This window comes from Gouania willdenowi, chromosome 22, assembly GCF_900634775.1.
Source record: "Gouania willdenowi chromosome 22, fGouWil2.1, whole genome shotgun sequence".
Lineage (NCBI taxonomy): Eukaryota > Metazoa > Chordata > Actinopteri > Blenniiformes > Gobiesocidae > Gouania > Gouania willdenowi.
Window position 1 is genome coordinate 32,264,696 of NC_041065.1, and position 15,592 is coordinate 32,280,287.

The 15,592-nt window shown below is 41.6% G+C and overlaps 2 protein-coding genes across 3 annotated transcripts in view; both read left to right on the forward strand.

Moving 5' to 3' along the window:
- ehd4 (EH-domain containing 4) overlaps positions 1-3,450 on the forward strand; it is an 18,606-nt gene extending 15,156 nt beyond the window's left edge. Inside the window, exons 7-8 of the mRNA XM_028438102.1 lie at positions 860-1,024; positions 1,570-3,450. Coding sequence (XP_028293903.1) covers positions 860-1,024; positions 1,570-2,124 — 720 coding nt within the window. The 3' untranslated portion in view covers positions 2,125-3,450. The remainder of the gene's footprint in view (positions 1-859; positions 1,025-1,569) is intronic.
- A 235-nt stretch (positions 3,451-3,685) lies between these two features.
- Positions 3,686-15,592, forward strand: part of sptbn5 (spectrin, beta, non-erythrocytic 5) — a 52,211-nt gene continuing 40,304 nt past the window's right edge. The window contains exons 1-19 of one of the 2 annotated variants that reach the window (XM_028437495.1): positions 3,686-3,842; positions 4,553-4,675; positions 7,483-7,650; positions 8,429-8,545; positions 8,625-8,782; positions 9,585-9,813; positions 9,937-10,023; positions 10,179-10,286; positions 10,352-10,436; positions 10,572-10,705; positions 11,611-11,831; positions 12,329-12,467; positions 13,321-13,455; positions 13,548-13,636; positions 14,050-14,203; positions 14,289-14,492; positions 14,676-14,882; positions 14,949-15,090; positions 15,201-15,334. In XM_028437495.1, the coding sequence (XP_028293296.1) occupies positions 4,562-4,675; positions 7,483-7,650; positions 8,429-8,545; positions 8,625-8,782; positions 9,585-9,813; positions 9,937-10,023; positions 10,179-10,286; positions 10,352-10,436; positions 10,572-10,705; positions 11,611-11,831; positions 12,329-12,467; positions 13,321-13,455; positions 13,548-13,636; positions 14,050-14,203; positions 14,289-14,492; positions 14,676-14,882; positions 14,949-15,090; positions 15,201-15,334 (2,625 nt within the window). In that variant the 5' untranslated portion in view covers positions 3,686-3,842; positions 4,553-4,561. Of the gene's footprint in view, positions 3,939-4,552; positions 4,676-7,482; positions 7,651-8,428; positions 8,546-8,624; positions 8,783-9,584; positions 9,814-9,936; positions 10,024-10,178; positions 10,287-10,351; positions 10,437-10,571; positions 10,706-11,610; positions 11,832-12,328; positions 12,468-13,320; positions 13,456-13,547; positions 13,637-14,049; positions 14,204-14,288; positions 14,493-14,675; positions 14,883-14,948; positions 15,091-15,200; positions 15,335-15,592 lie in introns of both variants that reach the window. The other variant, XM_028437496.1, reaches the window with a different exon arrangement.

Sequence of the window (15,592 nt, forward strand, 5' to 3'; positions counted from 1 at the left end):
CAGAGGTGTGCGTGTCCGCGTGTGTGTGTGTGTGCGTGTATGTGTGTGTGCGTGTATGTGTGTGAGTGAGAGATAAAGGAAACTCTTTTATAAACACACGTGTTGTCGTACGGACGTCGTACGACTGTGAGCTCTTCCTGTTCCTGCAGCAAAGGTCAAAGGTCGGCCTTTGTTTAAACTCATGGTTTCACCTTTTCTTTTTTTACTGTTTGTTTTAACAGTTTGACGGAAAAGTTTCACATCCACGCTGAAGCTCAAATAGATAAAATTCAACAGCAGGGAATCCTAGTAATAATATAAACACACTGTGGTTTAGGGATCACAGCAGATGGAATTCATATTCTGAGATGGAAAAACTCTCTCTTCATTTAAAAACACAAAATGAAGTGCTTTATATGCATTTTTTGTTTCACTATCACACATTTACACACTATTGTTCACCATAAAACTGTCTAAAAAGTTTAACAAAAGTACAGATTTGTTCAGTTCCTCTGATAATCTCGTTCAAAATCTTGTTTGCTATGTGTTATGGTTCATCCAGTGATCATGTTATCCTGTGACTTAAGTTTAATCTGCATTGTTTTAAATGTGTTGGTTCACATTATTCTGACTATATTCAAATGTAAAAAGGCTCCGGCACAAAGACAGGTTTAGCTGATGGTGTATTAGCTGAACTGGTGACCGGTTTATTTGGTGACACGTATCTAAACAGGGAAAGATGATAAAATGGAAATCAAAGTGTAACGTGGAAAGTGGTAAACCCTGAAACAGATATTTGTGACATTTTGAAACGTTTAATCAGAGGCTCTACGTAGGTTCCCACGATGTGACCTGCTGTGTGGTTACCCTGCTCCCACAGGTCCACGCCTACATCATCAGCTACCTGAAGAAGGAGATGCCCACTCTGTTTGGGCGTGAGAAGAAGAAGGAGGAGCTTATCATGAGGCTCCCAGAGATCTACTCGTTCCTACAGAGAGAACATCACATCAGCCCTGGAGACTTCCCCAACGTCACCAAGATGCAGGTACCACCCTCAGCCAATCACAGCCCTCTGTGTGTGCGTGTGTGCACGTGTGTGTGTGTGTGAGATAATTCCTACAGCTGAACTCAACACGTGTTCCACATGTTCTCATTTTTCACATTTTGTTTTCCTTCCTGAGTTTAGGTTCAAATCCCTGTCACTGTGAGCAGAGTTGAAGTGTTTGCTGTGTTTTTGTTTCCTCCCACAGTTTAAAACTAGTGGTGGGACTCGACTAAAAATATTTATCTATGAGAAAGAGCGATTAACTGCGTTATTGATGTTTTTGTCCATTATTTTTCTGTAATTAATTAATCGCAATTAACGCTATAATGTCACAGCACTAATTTAAAGCACCAACGTTGTGTGTGCGTGTTTTTCTAAATAATTTTGTTGTCTCGCCCCTGAGCCAATCAATTTTAGGATTCCACTGGTGACCATGTAATCCTGTGACTGATTCTAAGGAAGTGTGTGTGTATTGTGTAGTTTTTTGTGTAGTTGTATAGTTATCTTCCAGTCTGAAGTCCTCCAATCTTCTTCTTCTCCTACAGGAAATGCTGCAGCATTACGACTTCAATAAGTTTCCGTCTCTAAAGATGAAACTCATAGAGTCTGTTGATAAAATGCTGGCGTCTAAGATTGCCGTCCTCATGGCGATGATCCGGGAGGAGGAGTCTAAGCAGCCTCCAGCCATGGTGTCCGGCGGTGCCTTCGAGGGCTCCCAGGACGGCCCGTTCGGCCGCGGCTACGGCGAGGGCATCAGTGCCGGCGCCGACGCCGAGGACTGGATCGTGAGCCGCGACAAGCACCGCTACGACGAGATCTTCTACACGCTGATGCCCGTCAACGGGAAGATCACTGGCGTCAATGCCAAGAAAGAAATGATGAACTCGCGGCTGCCCAACACCGTGCTGGGAAAGATCTGGAAGCTGGCGGACTGCGACCACGACGGCATGTTGGACGACGAGGAGTTCGCCCTCGCTCAGCACCTGATCAAAGTGAAGCTGGAGGGATACGAGCTGCCCAACGAGCTGCCCGACCACCTGGTGCCACCCGCGCACCGCAAACACCACGACGTGGACGGCACCTACAACCACCAGGACTGAAAGCCAGGCTTAGACAAGTCTGAATTAAAGCTTTATATACACGTTTTATTGAAAGATACAAACGTATCTTATTTTAAATGCCACAAATTACAACGTCTGATCTTAAATCAGACAGATTTCCTTAAGTCGAGGTTTTTTAAGGAGAAAGTGTTTGTGTTTGAGTTTAAACCACATGAAAAACGTTAGTTTTCCAAAGTGTAAAAACAGTCCGTCAACTCACCACAACACTTAAATTAATTTCATGTTACACTTCCTGCTATAAAGGGTGTGAGAGGATAAAGCATTACCTTTCAAAATAAAAGCACTATCTCTGCTGTAAAGCTCCCAGTGTCAGACATCTGAATGTGAACTAAATACTAATTTACAGTAGTTTAAAATACATAAATTCACTTTCAGTCAGTGTCTAAAAGGACTTTAAACTTCTCAGAAACCGTTCAGATGTTCCTCAGAGACAAACTGGACGGACCGTCGTGGCCTATTGTGATTCTCGTGTTGAACTGTTTATCCAAAGCTTCACATTCATATTTAAAGCTTCACCTTCTGCTCTTTGCTGCTGTCACTTTGTCTCTCTGTGCCTTTTAACATTTGACCTTTGACCCTGTCGTGCCTTCAGTCGCTGCAGGCTTTAGTTCCCGTGACGGGGCGTCGCTCGTCCCCGAGGTTTCTGCAGCGTCGCCGTCGTAGCCTCCACACGCTTATAGCTACAAACCAAATGTAAACGGACCAATCAGCATCGTGTGTGCGCGTGCGAGAGACTTCACACTTATCAATGCACTGAAAGTTCCCATGTGTCCCCTTGTCCTGTGACACTGTTAGGGTCACACTGGTCAACATGTTATCCTGTGACTGGTTTGTGACACTGAGCACTCGGAGCTGTTGGTGTTACAGATCAATTTGTGATCACGTTATCTGAGGACAGTCATCTGAAGTGTGTTTTCATCGTGTTCTGATGAACAAACTGTTCAGAATATGGTAAACATCATCTAGTCGCCATGTATAACGATGACCAGTTTAAGTAAAACACCATCAGTTCGACGCTCTTTGTATGAGTTTGAAATGCTGAAAAACATCATAAGAGATGTGAAGTAAACAGAGTTTTAATGTGTTTTTATTTTTTGTTGGTCAACAGTTTCACTAAATCCAACTTTCAGATCTTTGTTCTTTTGTCCACAACTTTCAGAAAGTGTCCTGATGAAAGGTTCCACGTGCACGTCTAACGTGAAACGTGCACTGGATCAAAGACATTTCTTTAAACTCGTGTGTATCAAACTAAGCTCATCTTTGTTTCAGTGTCTGTTACACTAATAAAGTTTATTCAATGCTCAACAATCTCTGATTTCCTGCTTCAAACATAAATAAGAACATAAATCCTAAATTAGATATAATACAAACTTTAATCTCTAATCCTGATGTTAATCTTAGATGGTAAACTGTTAGTGCAGACGGTGACCTTTGCCCTCTGCTGTCAGCTGAGCATCAGCTCACTCAAGCTGTAAATCCAACAACTCCAAAGGTCTCACACACACACACACACACACACACACACTGTCCAGTCTCCATCCTTTGTAGGGACTTCTCACTGACACTCATTTTGTGTGTGTGTGTGTGCACAGTGTGATGTCAGCACAGTGTGAGCAGCGCGTGTCACACACACTTTTATGGTTCCAGGTCATCAGACGTTCTCGCTCACTTTCCTGAGGATCTGAGGACGAGTGGAGGTATTACGAGGATTTTCATTCTCACACACACACAGGTAGTGTTTGCTTTGTCGCGTGGCTGGACGAGAGCTACTGCTCCTCTGTGTGGTTCTACTGGTGAGGACAAAGCATTATCTAATGATCTTTGTTTCTCCAGCATTAATAATTGATTAATAAACATGTCTACGTAGAGCTGAGCGTTGCTGGATGCTGTTGATCAGCTGCTGGTTGGAAAAGCTCATAAGTCAGTAGTTCATAGATAGTTGAATATTTAGCGGCTCTGGCCGTCTGCTGGGCGTGGGCCTTGGCTCCTCTGTTAAAGTCTCGGGTGGGAGGCTCTCTGGGCCCTCCCCTTGGGGGATTGGGTGCAGGTGGGGAAGCGGATGTTGGCGGGGGGCCTTGGGGTTGGTGGCGGGGTGCGCTGGGTCCTCGGCTCCTTGGGGCTTTCTGGGGTGTGTATGTGGGGGCGGTGGCCGCCTCTCGGCTTCTTTTTTTTATATTACCACTCACTCCTTCCCTCTGTCCACAGCCACCACCATTATACACTAAGCTTCACACTGGTCACCAGACTGGCTTGATTACTCAACACAATAAGCACAATATACACAACTACATCTTCACATCTTACTCTCACTTTAAAATAATCAACCCCCTCCCACCCTTTCTATTTCCTACCTTGAGTCTTTCCTCCCTGTTCCCTTCCTCCCCACACAAACTCAGTGTGTTTTCAGCCAATCAGGATGGAAGCTGAGGAGGACGGGGCGGGGCGTGTGCGTGAGCTGCAGGAGCAGAGGATGGGGGTCCAGAAGAAGACCTTCACCAAGTGGATGAACAGCGTCTTCTCCAAGAACGGGGTCAGAAACACACATTTATTCATCTGTTTGTTTACCTGTATAATCTGCACTGCTCGACCCCTGGTGGCAAATGTAGGAAGTGCATCCAATTAACACCAGGCCAAAAAAAGTTTGGGACATTATGTCAATCAATAAAAATAAATTTATATTTATTATTATTATTATTATTGTTATTATTATTATTATTATTATTAATAATACTAATAATTCCTCTTTTATTCAGAATAAAAGTTAAATCATTTTTAAACTGACCTTGTAAACACTTCCCAATACAAATCTAATTCTGAATTGAACACACACACACACACACACAGACCTTCCTTGTATTTATAGATAGATTATTACTAACGGGATGCTTCTGTTTATGTTACTGCTGTTCGCCCCTAGTGGCTGTTGTAGGTATAGTATATATAACAGTAGTGCAGCAGGTTCTCAGGAGGCCTTCTTATCAGTAGTGAAGAAGAAACGCTCAGAGGAGAAGTTTGTGTGCAAAGAAAAAGAATGAGAGGAAACTACAAACGCTGAACTCAGACCGAGGCTCCAACATTTGTCTTCCATCCCAGAGGAATTCTGGAAATAAATCTGTGTGCGTTCGTCCAACAGCCGGAAAAGATTATTTAGAGACCAAACAGCAGAGTGAAATACACACCATAGCTCACAAAAACACACAAATCATTCATAACAGAAATAATTTAAAAAAAGATCTCATGTAGAAAAGTCAGTTTAAATTAAACCAAAGACTATTTTATAGAAAAGACACACGTTTAACAACTGTAATCAACAATTCAAGACAGTAGAGAGGTTAAATATTTATGAATGTGAAACGGAAAAACAAGAAGAATAAACTTTGACCTGACTTTAACTAGACTAAGACTGAGGCAGGATGAATAAAACTAGCACTAAAATGAATCATGCTGTCATTAAAATATTAAAGAACCATTTTGTCCACTTTGTGACCAATTATGAGGTCAAAGTATTGCGGCTCGCCCAACCAATACCAGCTCAATAATAAAAGTCAGTTATTTTAGTCGAAGGATTAAACTAAACCGTATCATATCTACACACTAAGACTTAATGTTATTCCCTGTCAAAATAACACGTTTATGATTAGAATTAACTCTGAGATGAAGAAACATGAAATAAAAACACAAACTAATGTAATTGTGTCTCCAGGCACAGATTGTTTTGCCTAAAAACATCCAAACTGTGAAAGCATCCCCTAAACCAGTCTTTTATTACGTTTTACTACTAAAGATCAATTGATTCCACAGTCAAACGACCCAAAGGCGGACAAATGTCTAAACCTGGCAACCCAACCTGCTACAGTGTTAGCAGCGTTAGCAGCTTTAGCAGTGTTTCTGTGCCCTTTTTCTGCCTCTCAGGATGATTAAATCCCTCCTGACCTCTGGTGAGTTTAAAACGTGTCTTTTGTGTTTTAAAGAAAGTTTAAGAAACCCTGAAGCTTTAGTATTTAAACCAACAGGTTGTTGTGTTTTTATTCACGACATGTTGCCGTAAAGAGTTAATTTAACACTCTTACGGCATTCAGGGCTGTGTTTAGCTGCTTTTTTTTTTTTTGAAAACTGTGTCAAAGTGAGGCTTATTTGGGGATAAATAGAGAGATAACCTTATAATTTAGGCCTAGTAGCTAAACAGAAGGTTAAGATAGCAGCATGCTAACGGGTTTTCGCGGTTTTAGTCGTGAGGGCGGGACGGAAATTGACGATTGGAGTGTGACGTCACACTCGTCGCAAGCTGCCAGTGTTACCATGGTAACAGTTTATACTGAGTGTATCTTCGACTAATGGGAACACATTTTCTTAACGAACGTGAAACAAAATAATCATTAATTAATACATTTTTTAAATAATTTATTAATGCCATGGTTTTAGCCAGTGGTTCCCAAACTTTTTCTGCTGTGCCTCCTTTGAAGAATGAAAAACTCTCTTGGCCCCAATCGCCACAATATGTTAAAAAAAAAAAAAAAAAAAAAAAAGGATTCCTCTTCAAATCTAAAAAAAAACATGCAGTTTGAAATCAAACATATTTTAGAACAGTAATAAAGAAAAGAAAAAAACATTTTCTATTTTTAATGCTCAAGGTTCAGCAAAGCCATTCTTGCATTGCGCTGCCCCCTCATCCCACCCTCCCCCATTGCCATCACATCACGCCCCCCAGTTTGGGAAAGCAACTAAAAACTCATAATTAATACAAAACAACCTATAAGGCCAAACAAATTAGATAAATGAAAAACAACAAAAACCCACCTGTGTGAAAGTAGCTCTGGTTGGGAATCACTGGTGTCTTTAAAACCATATGGAATAGATGGATCTGCTGTGACCTCATGTTGGTTTTCCATCACGGACTTTGACCTCCTCATAACCTGAACATCCTGAACCCAGTGTTCATGTTGTGTAACGTATGGAAAGGGAAGTGTTTGTGTTTTTTATGGTCCTGGAGGGCTGCTGTCCTGCATGTTTACGTGTGTGTGTGTGTGTGTGTGTGTGTGTGTGTGTGTGTGTGTGTGTGTGTGTGTGTGCGTGTGTGCGTGTGTGTGTGTGTGTGTGTGTGTGTGTGTGTGTGTGTGTGTGTGTGTGTGATTACTGAGGGAGGAGCACCTGTAGAAAACTCATCAGTATTTTATTATCTATTAATCTATCTATATGCCTATCTCTATCTATGTAATATTTGTATATTTATATCTATTAATGTATTCCTGTCTCTGTAGATCTATCTGTTCTATACACACTTATCCTGTTGAGGGTGACTATGTGCTATGAACGTGTGTGTCTCTCTATCCTCTATAGGAGACCTTGGAGCTGAGTGACGTGTACGTGGAGCTACAGACGGGCGTGGCCCTGATTCGTCTGTTAGAGCTGATCTCTAAGGAAACTCTTCCCACAGCGAGCAGCAGAACGTTAAGGGTTCACTGCCTGGAGAACAACAGCATCGCCATCAACTTCCTCAAGTCCAAGGTGACGCTTTGTCCCATCACTGGTTAGAGGCTCCTCCCACCAGGTTTGGAGTCAACAACAGTTTTCAATTAGAATTACGTCTTCAATTATCCATGTTCAATTACAATTCAATTACGATTACGATGACGGTCGTTTTTACCAATAATAAAGAAAATAGCAATATCTATTTTTCCCTGAAAGTCAATTACAATTAAATTAATCACAATTACTGAGCCTTCAATAAATAAGCCCACAAAACGTAACCGTCCTCTTGTGTTAGCTTTCTGTTAGCATCTCTAATGCTAATGTCCTAAATCAGCTGTAAAACACACTAATAAATATTATCTATCATCTATTTAGTTTCTCATCTCTTGGTTACCTTGTTAGGCTTCCTAATCAATGAATATATTGGTAATAATATTTATGTTGTGGCCGTCCAAGCCTTTTTTCTGTCACTTTACCCATAGATTTATATTTGTTTTTAAATGGTAAAATGATCCTGAAGAGAAGTGACAGATAGTGGGAAAAGTTGATATGAAACATATTTTAATAATTATTAACAACGTATGTGTAAGACATAGAACTGTATCATGGTTCACCAGGTTTAGGTTTAATTAAATATTAATTGACAGTTTTTATATAATTTCCATGCCAATTACAATTAAAATATGATTACAACAGCAACAGACTTATAAAATTGTAATGAGTGATCAATTGCGCAATTACAATTTTAATTTACCCCAACCCTGCCTCCCACCCATCTGAGGACCAATTACTCTTGGTCTTTTCTCTGTGTCAGATTCGGGTGGATCTGATTGGTCCAGAGAACGTGGTGGATGGGGATAGAACCCTCATCCTGGGCCTGCTGTGGATCATCATCCTTAGGTTCCAGATCGGACCCATCAACCTCGACGACGTACGAGGAGCACACGCTAAAACTGCTGAGTCATGGATGAGACCATGGGATTGACCTACCGTGTCCCCCTCTTCGTCAGGCGGAGGGCGGAGCCAGCGTGGCTCGCCGCTCAGCGAAGGAGGCTCTACTGATCTGGTGCCAGAGGAAAACATCTGGATACGAAGGAGTCGACGTCCAGGATTTCTCCATCAGCTGGAGAGACGGACTGGCCTTTAACGCCCTGATCCACGCACACAGGTTACGCACACACACACACACACACACACAATCATAACATGTCCAAGTGCAGAGCTGAGCGTTGCTGGATGCTGTTTATCAACCTCATCACGAGCCACTAAAGCTGAAAATAACAAATACAGACAAAACTTTATGACACGTCATCAAACTTCCTTTATTAATGTCAGACTTACAGAGGAATACCAGTATAAACCATTATAAACTAATATAAACCAGTATATACTATTATATACCAGTAAAAACCATTATAAACCATTATAAACTAGTATAAACCATTATAAACTAGTATAAACCATTATAAACCAGTATAAACCATTATAAACTAGTATAAACCAGTATATACTATTATATACCAGTATAAACCATTATAAACCAGTATATACTATTATAATCAATACAGACCTGTATATTATTTATATATTTTTAAAGTCTACGATATAAACCACTATAAACTGGTATATAAGCCAGTATAAACCAGTATAACCAATATAGACCAGTATATAAACCGGTATAGTTATAGAATAGAACTCTATTTATGTGTTCATATGATAAATAGACTGAATATATAAATAAATAATTTAAAAAATAAAATTAATAAATATAACCAATATAAACCAGTATAACCAGTATAGACCTGTATAGCCAGCATACTCACTATAAACCAGTATAACTTGTGTTACCAGTATACCAAGTTTAACAACAGACACCAGAGTGTGTCTCAGTGTTACTAGTCAGCTACTACTAACTAGTCACTACTCAACTCTCTGTCACTGAGTGGGCGGGGCTCGTTTCCTGTGCTCAGACCTGACCTGGTGGACTATGGTCGTGTGCGTGGCCTGGGGCCCGGCCCGTGTTTGGAGCACGCGTTCAGCGTAGCGGACCAGGAGTTGGGGATCCATCAGCTGCTGGAGGTCAGCGACATGTTGGTTCCTCGTCCAGATGAGAAGTCCATCATGACCTACGTGTCCCTCTACTACCACTACTTCTCCAGGATGAAAGTGGGCCAGACGGGCCAGAAGAGGCTGGCTAAGGTCAGAGGTCACACACGCACACACACACACACACACACACACACACACACACACACACACACACACACACACACACACACACACACACACACACAGATAATCAGTGTGTGTGTGTGTCCTCAGATGGTCGGTCTGCTCATGGATCTGGACCACATGAAAGTTCACTACGAGCAACTGGTCTCAGATCTGCTGCTGTGGATCCAAACCAAGGTGTGTGTGTGTGTGTGTATGTGTATGTGTATGTGTATGTGTATGTGTATGTGTGTGTGTGTATGTGTGTGTGTGTGTGTGTGTGCGTGCGTGCGTGAGCGTGTGTGTGTGTGTGTGTGTGTGTGTGTAACTCTTCTTCTTCCTCTATGATGAAGGTGATCCAACTGAACGACCGTAGCTTTCCAAACTGTTTGAAGGACGTTCAGATGCTGCTGTGTTCCTTTAAAACCTATAGGACTGAGGAGAAGCCCCCCAAGTACCAGGTGAACCCCCCCCCCCACACACACACTCCATCTGTTCCTAGTCACACTCATGGTTCTGATTCCAGGAGAGAGGATCCATCGAGGCTCTGCTGTTCAGTCTGAGGACCAAACTATCAGCTAACAACCAGAGAGCCTACAACCCTCCTGATGGTACACACACACACACACACACACACACACACATTCTCAGGTGTTTCACTTTAACGGGTGACCGACATCTGACTGCGTGGTTTTATAAGTTTGTTGTTACAGTGTGTGTGTGTGTGCGTGCGTGCGTGTGTGTAGGTAAATCTCTCAGAGACGTGGAGAGGAGCTGGGTGTGTCTAGAACGTTCTGAACATGAGCGTGAAGCAGCTCTGCAGGAGGCTCTGCTGAGGCTGGAGAGTCTGGAGCAGCTGGTCCTCAAGTTCCACAGAAAGGTTGGGTTTCATCAGCTCCTGGCCTTGAGTACTGACTAGTTTAGAGCAGCAGGTAGAGTCAATGATTTAGTGAAACGTGTGTTAAACTGGGTTTGAAACTAACTGGTGATCATGTTATCTGGTGACTGAGTCTGAACGTTCATCATCACACCCTGAATCTGTAGAAGAACTCAAATCATAGATATAGATGTATGTGATGATAGACATAGATGTACATAATATAGAGAGATAGAGATACTATAAATATATACAGTAGATGTAGAGAGTGCGATAGATGCATGGTGATAGACATATAGTGATAGAGATAGAATAATAGATTTATTGGGATATATATGAATGTATTAGGTTATGAAATAATAGATATAGATCTATAGTGATATATATAGATGTTTCAAGTTATAGAATAATAGATATAGATCTATAGTAAAATATAGATGTTTCAGGTTATAGAATAATAGATATTGATCTATAGTACAATATATAGATGTTTCAGGTTATAGAATAATAGATATAGATTGATAGTAAAATATATAGATGTTTCAGGTTATAGAATATAGATATAGATCTATAGTAAAATATATAGATCTGTAGTGACAGATATCAATGTTTCAGGTTATAGAATAGTAGAGATCTATAGTGATAGACATAGATAAGACTCTATAATAAAAGTACTTTTCCAACAAACACACAAAGAAGTGATTATATTATATTATATTATGTTATATTATATTATAGAAATTATTATATAGATGTTATCTGTGTGTCTCTCTTCCAGAAAACGAGGAAACAAACTTTTCCACTAAATGTTTTTGCGGCTGGTATTTAGATGTTGGGCTTTTATTTTGGTAGTACCTATTGTGTTGAGGCTGAGTTGAAGGCATTAATGATGCTTCTCTGCCTGTCAGGCGGCACTGAGGGAGAACTACCTGGAGGACACGCAGCGACTGCTCCTCAGGCAGGACAGCGTCCCTCTATCCTCCGTAGAAGACGCTCAGGCTGCCGTCCAACGTCTGGAGGCCCTCAGCACCGACACCCAGGCCCGTGGGCCCCGGTTCAGCGCTCTGAGGGACATGGCTGAGTGCGTACGCAGAGGGAACTACCACAGCAAGGAGCAGGTGCTCAGCAGGTCAGACGGTGCAGCAGCCCTCCAGGATCACAAACACAACAAATAGCAAGAGTTTGTTTTACTTTTTCCTCCAAAATGTGTTGTTTTTTAATTTAATTATTTATTTTTCTGAATTTTTTTTTTCAAACAATCACAAAGTTTACAGCAGTTGAAATAATAAAGTCAATAGATGCCTGATATCTTTTCAAATCCTCCTTCTTAAAACTAAACTCATAGAGAATAAAAAATATATGAACAAATAAATAAACTTATATATTTCTTCTTTTGAGGTTCAAATCACCCTTTTTTCCATGTAGGTTTCAAAAATAATATCATCAAATAAAAGAAAAATGTACAAAGTTTTATATGTCAACATACATACCAACATACTACGCATTTTTTTGTAATTACAAATTAAACTTAGATGGACTTACAGAAATTCCTTATTTCCTTTCAAATGTGAAGAGAAGCTCAGTTATGATGAATGATAGATTTTGTTGATATTTTGTGTTTTTCAGGGAGAAAAGCATCAACCGTCAGTGGAAGAGTCTCCTGCAGCAGCTCCAGGAGAAGAAGGGGCTGCTGGGAAATGTAGTTGTGACTCTGCGTGTGCTGAGAGATGTGGAGCTGATCAGTCACGAGCTGAGAGAGCTGCAGGTGACATCGTACACTCTAATCACGCCTTCTGCTTTTATTTTGAAGGCCTTGTATTTCCAAAACTAAGATGATAAGGTACAATATTAGAATGAGATGAGATCAGCTTCATAAATCCAGGCTCGTTAACCTAAAGCAGAGGTTAAGCCCCCCTGCCCCCATAGTCCCCCCAAATAATCCTGACAAATAACGCATTTCCAAATTTACTGAACTAACAGAACACATAACATAATACTACATAATAAATCAAAAAGCTAAATTAAACTAATCACCTGCATTAAAAACAAATGTAAAAGTGCAGCAGCAAAAAATACAGGAAATGAACTAACAAAAAAAACTAAAAAGGGAATTCAGTGGAACAGGGAACAAATAACATGTTTCATAATACAACTAAATTAAACTAATCACCTGCATAAAAATAAATGTAAAAGTGTTAGTTAATGACTAATAATTAATTAGTCAAAAATACAGGAATTAAAGAAACATTGTTTACAATCTGTGGCAAAAAGCTTAATTTATTGTTTTTTTTCAGTCATTTTAAGTCATTATTTTTGCACTTTAGTTCCTCATTATTATTAGCTCCTGGTCCATATCTAATACAGTCTAATCATTTAATGCTTTTCTAATTCCGGCTACATTTTTAGGTTCTTGTTAGTACTTTCTTTGTGTGTTCAGTGTTATTGATCTCAGAAAGAAGACATTTGGCATGAAATTGAAAAGTTTGTTGCGCTCCACCTGTCATACATCTATTCCCCACCGGGGGAGGCACATCCCACACTTTGAGAAGCACTGACCTAAGGTTCCATTAAACTTGTTGCTGTTCCTTATGTGTCTGTGTATGATCTGATGGTTCCAGGTCCAGGCTGGTTCCTGTGAGGTAGGGAAGCAGCTGACGGAGGTGGAGTCTCTCCTCCACAAACACCACCTCCTGGAGGCTCAGATCTGCAGTCGCGGCGACGCCATTGCAGCCATCAGCAGCGCCGCTCTGAAGGTGAACATCTGGAGAACATCTGCTCTGTGAGGTTCTCCTCAGGAGGAACCGACCCGTTTGTGGTCCAACGTTCTCCTTTGTGTTCCTCACAGGCAAAGATCAGGGACGACCCACGCGTTCAGAACAGAACCAGAGCTCTGGAGGCTCAGTACCACACACTGGAGTCACTCAGTAGCAGCAGGTCTGGAACGGACCAATCAGCATAGTGTGTGTGTGTGTGTGTGTGTGTGTGTGTGTGTGTGTGTGTGGTGTGGTGTGTGTGTGTGTGTGTGTGTGTGTGTGGTGTGTGTGTGTGTGTGTGTGTGTGTGTGTGTGTGCGTGTGTGTGTGTGTGTGAGAGCACTGGGTAAACGGTGTGATCTGACCACACGTCACCAAAACCACTGAAACCTCCTGGAACAGTTCCCATTTGTCTCCACTGAGCACTGTTAGGTTCAGAATGGTCGTCATGTTATCTTGTGACATGCTGTAAGGGTCTAGTGGTAATCAGATGATAAAGTATTGTTGGCTAAATGAACATCGTCTCTGAACATTAAAGTGTCATCAGTTATAACGAGGACCAGCTGAAGTGATACACTGGTGTCTCCTCCATCAGGAGGAAGAAGCTGGAGGCCCAGCTGACTCTCTGTGAGTTCTTCTATGATTGTGAGGAGGTGGTGGGATGGATGAACGAGTTCTGGCTTCAGATCCAGAGCCTGGGTCTGGGACGTGAGCTGAGCCACATTCTGCTGACTCAGCACAAGCTCAAGGTCAGACAGTGGGGGCGTGTCTAACTGTCTACTCCTCAACCTTTGAAGCTAAAACTAAAAACTCCACGTCCACATGTCCTGCCAGGGTTTGGAGGCGGAGCTTCAGGCTCAGGAGTCACGCTATACAGGCGTGGTGAGTCGAGGTCACGACCTTGCGTCCAAACAGAACCAGGAGAACCAGCGAGTGGTGAACAGGTGGATCAACACGCTGAACAAACAGTGGAGTGACCTGAAAGAGGACGCCAACGCTACCAAGAGCCGCCTGCAGGCAGCCGCCGCCATCAAACAGGTCAGCACTAATACTACTAATAATAATAATGCTCATCAAGAGACGCATTTATGAGAAAATCATGATTACAAGACACAAAGTCAGAATTCTGACTTTTTATCCTATAACTCTGACTTTTTATTCTATAATTCTGACTTTATTGACTCTAAAACTAACGTGCTAACCCTCTCCGTCTGTGAGCAGTATTTTGCTGACTCAGCAGAGGCGTCCTCCTGGCTAAGCGAGCGCAGGCCGCTGCTAACCAATGAGGATTGTGGGAAAGACGAGGAGGGCGTGGCCATGCTGCTGCAGCGCCACCTACGGATGGAGAAAGAGATGACGGCGTACGCCTCAGACATTAAGAGGCTAGCGGAGCAGGCTAGCAGCGCCGCTCAGCTCACCGCCATCACGGTGCGTTCAAGAACGCTTTATAACTGTTCTGGACTTGAAGCTCTCACACTTCCTGTTACTTTGTAGGCGGAGCCTATGCACAGTAAGATGATCCAATACAGCGACTCTTCAGAGGAAGAGGAGGAGGGGACCAATGACAGAGCGGGGCGGGGCATAATGAGCCCCTCCCCCCTAACAGAGGCTAAAGTTCGCTTTAGATACAGTCGAGGTAAAGGAGGAAACGTTTAAAGATGAACTCAGGAAACACAAACCAAACTTAACCTTAGTTTCAGGGCCGTTTCTTTTTTTTTAATTTATTAATTATTATTTTTGCTTCAGGGCCGTTTGTGTGGGATCGTAACCAGGTGGTGACGGTGGTCGGTGTGGAGGACACAGAGCGACTTGTAGCCAGAGACGCTCGAGGAAACCAGCAACCTGTTCCCAAAACCTACCTGACACTGCTCACAGCTCCGGTACCACCTTTGTTACTTTATTACATCTTTATTACATTATTATTACATCTTTAATGCATTATTACATTGTTATTTCAGCTTTATTACATCATTACATTATTATGGCAGCTTTATTACATTATTATTACATCTTTATTACATTATTATTACATCTTTAATACATTATTACATTGTTATTACAGCTTTATTACATTATTATTATTATATCTTTAATACATTATTACATTGTTATTACAGCTTTATTACATAATTACATTA